We start from the raw sequence: 6,908 nt of genomic DNA, 5'->3' as shown, positions 1-6,908 counted from the left end.
TAATTTGATCCATACTTTAATTTATTAAAAATTTAAATTTACACAAAATTTATTATTTTTATTTATAAGTAATTACATACATTGAGGAATATATTAAGCATAAAATAATAATTTTAAAATATTAGAAATTAAAAGAAAAATCTATATTTTTAAGATTATTTCTTTAGCAATATTTTCATTCGTTCATGTCTGAATCACTCTGACCCTTTCACAAAAGTCTAACTTACGGATTAAGTTACGTCTAAACGAATTTTATTCTTAGACATTTAAGTCAATTATTGCGAAAGGAATCATGTGGCGTTTCTCTTTGATTTTCATAATTCTTAAGTGTGATAAGAAAAAAGGTTTTTGAAATTTGTTAGCATAAAATTTTATATTTTCGATATCTTTAACAATTAAAATAACTCAGGTTAATTGTCACGTAAATGTATCACGATGATTCATGTGCAGATATGGCTTGTAGAGTTTTTTTTAACAAGCTAGCCTGCACACGCACGTTGAAACTGTTAATGGAAAGAGCGCAGCATCGTAAAATAGGACATTGATGTTTTCAGAACCTTTAAAGAGAAACATCACTATTTATATTTTAACACTAAAGATGCAAGGAAATTTGAGAAACTATCAAATAATAAAATTATATTTACCACGCCAAAACTTTCAATGGATAGAGTCGCCACTTTGCCAGCAGTTATTCTGCATGGTAATATAGTTCTACTCATGATTAGCAGTAAGAGTTTTTTGCATCTTTCCGAGGTGTAATACCAATTTGCTCTGCAACTATGATTCAAATCATGATTAATAAATAGCAGTAAAACTGAAAAGTTTATATTTGTAGTTCTTGGATCTTCTCAATTTTTGGTATGTTGATATTTCAAAAAGATAACGAGAGCTCTTAAATGTGCCCAAAAGGATTTGATTTCTTACATCGATTCGTATGGAACGACGCTGTAATCCAATAAAAATTGAGCCTGCCAAAATTGAAAGAAAAGATGGGTGAGTTGAGCAACGTAAATAGCGAGGGGTGCTACTATGTCTTTTGTGTCATTTAAATTCATCAGCACCTGAAACATACATTTCCTTTCGTACTATTTCCGTATTATTATATGAAGAGTTTTCAATGATACGAGAGAAAAAACATCCAATTTAGAAGACATAAATACTATTATTAATACTCATTAGATAAAAAAATTCTTTAAATTAAAATGTCAAGGCTTTTTTAAAAACGAGCAAATGTAATTAACGCTATAAATTTCAAATTTCATGAAAAAAAGCGTTTTTTAAAAAAATCTTGACATTTTAATTTATTGCGTTGCACTTACACGAGCTTACTTTTCTATATTAAAAAATTCTTTTTTTCTGCAATAACTTTTATTGTGAAATATAACATAAAGAAATCAGAATATACCTGAATACCGCATATACTGCCACCGATCATATTCAAACTAACGCTGACCAAGAATATATTGGCAAACGTGGAATCGATCAGTTCCGCGAATCTACAGCGAAATTTGAATGCAGTTACAAACAATAGTACATAAAGTACACATTATTAAAATTAATAAAAATAACACGTACTTTATTACATGCAGATGTTTGCGTAAGCAACTGAAAGCTTTGTTGTAATCATTGTCATTCATCTTGTGGGGTTTCAGATTAAAATTTTCATTAATATCCTCGCCAATATGTTCCAGCATGTGTCTGGAAGCCACTAAAATGATAATGTTCTTGGCAAATTATATTTTCAGATCATCATCATCGACTTTATTTAAATTGAAATTAAGAAGGACCGAAACAAGCAATATAGGAGAGACCGGTGCCGATTGTGTCATAAAGGTTGATTCTTAAAAGTTTAAACTCAATCAGTACATGACAAGACATTCTCTTATTTTTACTGTAGATTGCTATTGCGCTAAAAGCATCGTGTATATTGCAACGACTTTTAAGAAAATAAAGTTGGTGAGTAAATTTTTGTCCTTCCATGGCGGAGTTAAACAAGGTTGTATTCTCGAAGATGCGCAATAAAAATAACGTGCATGCATTTTGCAGCTAAATGCAGTTGACATGAATAAAAAAATTTTAGAAAAATGAAAGTCGCGCTAACATTTAGAGGCAATTTTTGATTGATCGTACCGCCATATTATGCAACACCTTGTCCGCCATGATCTCCTTTATTTTATCAGTTCTTAGCATTATCAATCGCAATTTCTTTGTAATCATAAAAATGACATGTCCTATATTTTTTTATGTTAATTAATCATTATTGTATAATAAAGAATTTTGAATATAATCTCTCTTAGAAAAATTGTGAATACAAACCGTCTTACTAAAAATGGTAAAAGAGCTGTTTTTCGCTTATATTACTCCATTTATTAAAAAAAATCTGACGTGATGGACATCTTTCGCTGGTGGATTTCAATTTAGTGATCTCGAATTTACTAACAAAATATTTGTCATGATCGCCACAGGAAAAAAAGATCAAATTTTGTCGGACAGTATTATTATCTTACTTACATTAATACTATTATATAATTACTGTTATTTTCACATATGAACTGATATTAAAATAAATCTGCGTTTTTCATATATTTTATCCATGTATATAAAATATGTCACTATCAACTCTATGTTGCTAACAACGTATGACAATTAACTCTAAATACGAGACTAATTGTCAAATTTTTGCAACTTTATTTAAAATTAAATAACTTATTTGATGATGTATTCAAAAGTAATCTTTTTTAAAAATACCCAAGAGATGTAAATATATAAGCATTATAACGTATGTAATGTTTAAAAATTTTACATCCATTTTTTTCTAAAAATAATTATTCAAAAATTGACAACCGGTGTTTTCTATATCAAAGTGTTTTTTTGTAAATGTCGGTCATGTGACGTTTGTTTTCTATTATCAATTTTTTAAATATTGTTCCTGATACTCTTACCCGACAACCGAGAACATCCCGCAGGCATGTTGAATCAAAGCGAAGTAGAAGGTATCAGCAGCAACCGTGGCGGTCACATGAGAGTATACGGTTAGATAACAATGAATCACTATCGGATAGAAGTACTGATCTATTCTGTAACCGTATTCCACGCGGAAAGGTAGTTTCGTTGCGGCCAATCTAGTCGAGTTTGATGTATCCTCTATCATTATTAACACAATTGACTTGAACATGTAGAGCAATCCCGTCGAAATCATAAAGACTGGAAACATGTGAGTAATACAAAGAGCGCTGGAAGATTTTATCAAGTTACTGAAAGAGAGTTTTCTAGCAAATTTTCAATTTTTCTATATACTCTTCTTCCCAGAGAATATTTTATCCAAACAAAACTTAGTCTATCTTTAAATATATAAAATGAGGCTCGAAAGAATCTATCAGTGAAAAATGTAAAAAAGTCTATCAGAGCCTACATCAACTATTCGGATGCACATAAAATTCTTTATTTTCGTGTGAATGTAACGAATAAAATATACGTTACAACCCTTTAATTCGGGTCTTTATCAATATAAAATATAAATTGAAATTACATAAATAACGCAAATTCCAAGTTGATGATTCCCGACAATTTAGTTTCTGTCACATCCGAACAGCTGATGTAGGCTCTGATGGGCTTTTTTACATTTTTCACTGTTAGTCTATCTTCTTTTTGACGCACCTGCATAAAATATCGTCAGATATTGACCATGTATAGCATGTCGTTGCAGAATAGCCTTTTCACTATCCGTTTTTAATGATAACCAATCGTCCTCTATTGTTTTAAGACAGGCCTCTATCTACAAACATACATCCTTTTTTACGATAACAATGATATTTGTTCTTGGCCAGAAAGAATTAGACTACGTGTCGTTAATCACATTAATAAAATTTGCATATATAATCACATTATTTACTTTCTTACTGTTTGCCATCAAGCTCGCTAATTTGAAGCTGAATATTATTGTGATTAATATCGTTGGCATACATTCGAATAGATCATCGAGATCCGTTAAGGCGATGTGGACATACAATAGCTATATTATAAAATGTTGATATAGATGTGTGTATTGTAAAACATTGATGAGATAATGATTAATGCATTTTTTTCTAAAAGATAGAAAATCTGAGCCTCAAGATATTTTGTTTAGCAAGAAAGACAATATATTTTTGTGTGAAACAAGCTGGTTAATAATTGAGTACTATCGAACGCTATAAAGAGCGTTGCAAATTTTATATAAAAAAACATATATCGATAGATTTTATATAAAAAATTTGATACAAAGAAAATAAAAAGTTTCTTGAAATTCATTATTTTTTTCTTAAGTAAAGTAAATTATGTACCATGGGTATAAGAATGATCGAACAGATCGTAAACGTTGGTACAAAATGCAGATATCTATTGCGAATTGGATGATACGGCCATAATCCTGCTAATGTCATGTATAATCTAGGAATTGCATAATACCGACTTTGCAAAATGTCCTTTCGCTCGGTCATTCTTAAGAAATACTAGGAATACGAACTACATCAACGATACTTGCTTTACTTTGCGTACGGTTGCCACCAAGCGAAGCGTTGGGACATTAACAATTCCTTGTGTTGCAGAATAAACGTCCGTCATTATGCCATCAATTATTTGCACGCACTGAAACCCTTTTCATCGTAGCTTTTCGTTACAATTGTCGATCGACTCATTTACGCGGGAATGACGTAAATGAGTCGTAATTTTGTCGCCTGAGCAATTTGCGAGTTCAATGTGTTCCATGTAAGTATACGTCAGTGTTAGCTACGTGTTCACGAAATGAAGCTATTATCCTAAACAATAAATGAATGCTAAATAAAAAATAGCAAATATGTGCGAAAATGTAAAGTGTTATTAACCCTCCGCGAATCAGGTGGAAAATCAATATGGATCATATGTGGGTATAACTCACACCCCATGCCATACTTCATCATAAATATACTATAATTTAGTATGATTGGTAACAATATACTTTCCAGTTGCACGAAATGGGCAATATGTGCGCGGTACTTTTTAAGAAGTTATAGAAATTCATTTTGCTGGGGTACGTCACATCGTAACCCCTATCTAGTTCACGAAGGGTTATTAATATGGAAAACTGAGACGTAATTCAATTGGATTAAAAAATATTTTTTTTTTCAGTAAAATTATAATGCTCAAAAGTGTAGTTTACTCGAAGATAGAAAAACTTACTTACATTTTTTCCTGTACAGTCCAAAATTCTTACTTATATTTATATATAATTTATTTTACAATAAAAAAGGTTTATAATAAAACTTGAAGGTACGAATTGACGTGTCGACAAATTTGGTCGACAGAATGCCAGTGGAAATAGAACAGAATCTGCTAACAAAATATGATGACAAAGGGACTGTAGAAGTTGCAGCAAAATTTGTCATTTCATAACCAGTTAAATATGTTCCATTTCAATGATTATGAAATTTAATTATGAAACAATTTAAATTTGGTTTCTGCTGCAATCTGTTATATCAACAGGATTTACTGGCAGATTACGAACTTAATGGAAATATAATTTCAATCTGCTACAATATTATGCTCTAACTTGCTGGTAAATGTTAATACATTTCTAAGATATTATTTATATGAATGCAACATTTAGAATCAAGATTCAAAAGGATACATTATACTTATCTTAATAAGAAGTCATATATTGAACAAGATGATGACACGATGATGAAAACTTATAGTGTCACTAAAGAGTTCTTGTCTAATACCAATATTTACGACTATAAATTTGTAGTTTAATATTACATTTAAATATTATATTTTAACTTCAATAGTGTCTCTTTTTTTCAGATTGTGCAGATGGGATTTCCAATGGAAATGAATTTTATGGCTTTGACGTCTTTCCGATAAGTATTCCTTTGCATTTAAAATAATGTTCTCATGCATCTTTATAGTACAAATAAAAATATTAATTAATTAAATAAATTTCATTATTTAATGCTAGTGTATTTATACAAATGTATTGATATGTGATACATTTGTCGAATATATTTATTATCACAATTTCCTGTATAATTCTTATGTAAATGTTAATGAAAAAAAGAATAATTAAGACACTTAAGATTAAAAAAATAAATTAAATAATGGACAAGAGAAGATAATTAAAAATTCCAACCAATTAATATAAACATATAAATACGAAGTAATTGAATTATCGCAATTGTCACAAATTATTTCACAAATAAATTATATAAGCAGTCCATTTTTTAAATTCTCGTAATTCTTTAAATCTCGTTAAAAAAAAGATACAATAAGAGGCATAGCCTGATTAGGTAAGACACAATTAATCGTATAATTTGAGAATAACTTGGTTTTCTTGTCAAAGTCTTGAATTGAACTATCGCAAAGAAAAGCACTAATCGTTCGTTCGCTCAAATCGATACCGCCTCGAGCTCCCGCTGCTCGAACGACAATTCTAAATGAACGACTACTTGAACGAATAGCTGACAATGTATCATTACGAACATTGAACGTGTCAAACTTGATTACATCCTGTATGCGTCCCGTATATGTGTACGTTTTCTTCAGTTTATTTACCGATCTCTTACTACGGTAGCAAGTTTACCATGCAGTCGGTCGTATTGCGCTACTACCGCATTAACAAAATCTTCATGTCGCAGATCGGTATCTGGCCTTATCAGAGCAGGACAAAGAGGATATTAATACCTAGCACAATAGTGTTAATCTCTGTCAGCATTTTTATAGCAGAGGTAACTATGTAATTATTCGATCTCGCAACTATTTACGAAGCTAGAGCACGTACATTTTCGGATTCGATCCGCATTTATTTTTGAAAAATATATAGAGCGCTTCAGAATTAATTGCGTCAATCTGGATCTCCGATTTGCCGATTTCTTGGCTAATATCTGATTTTTAAATAG

General features: G+C 30.5%; 1 protein-coding gene across 1 annotated transcript; it reads right to left on the bottom strand.

Annotated features, from left to right (window-relative positions):
• Positions 1-868: 868 nt before the first annotated feature.
• LOC108756880 lies at positions 869-3,207 on the bottom strand. Its single transcript, XM_018501024.1, has 4 exons — positions 2,943-3,207; positions 1,576-1,708; positions 1,406-1,496; positions 869-1,061 (listed from the first exon to the last, which is right to left on the bottom strand). The coding sequence occupies exons 1-4, from the start codon at positions 2,968-2,970 to the stop codon at positions 921-923; spliced, it is 393 nt and encodes a 130-aa protein (XP_018356526.1). The 5' UTR covers positions 2,971-3,207; the 3' UTR covers positions 869-920.
• Between the last annotated feature and the right edge of the window lie 3,701 nt (positions 3,208-6,908).

Source organism: Trachymyrmex septentrionalis, unplaced genomic scaffold (genome assembly GCF_001594115.1).
Source record: "Trachymyrmex septentrionalis isolate Tsep2-gDNA-1 unplaced genomic scaffold, Tsep1.0 scaffold13, whole genome shotgun sequence".
Lineage (NCBI taxonomy): Eukaryota > Metazoa > Arthropoda > Insecta > Hymenoptera > Formicidae > Trachymyrmex > Trachymyrmex septentrionalis.
The sequence above is the reverse complement of the archived record's forward strand: the minus strand, read 5'-3'. Positions and strand labels throughout refer to the sequence as shown.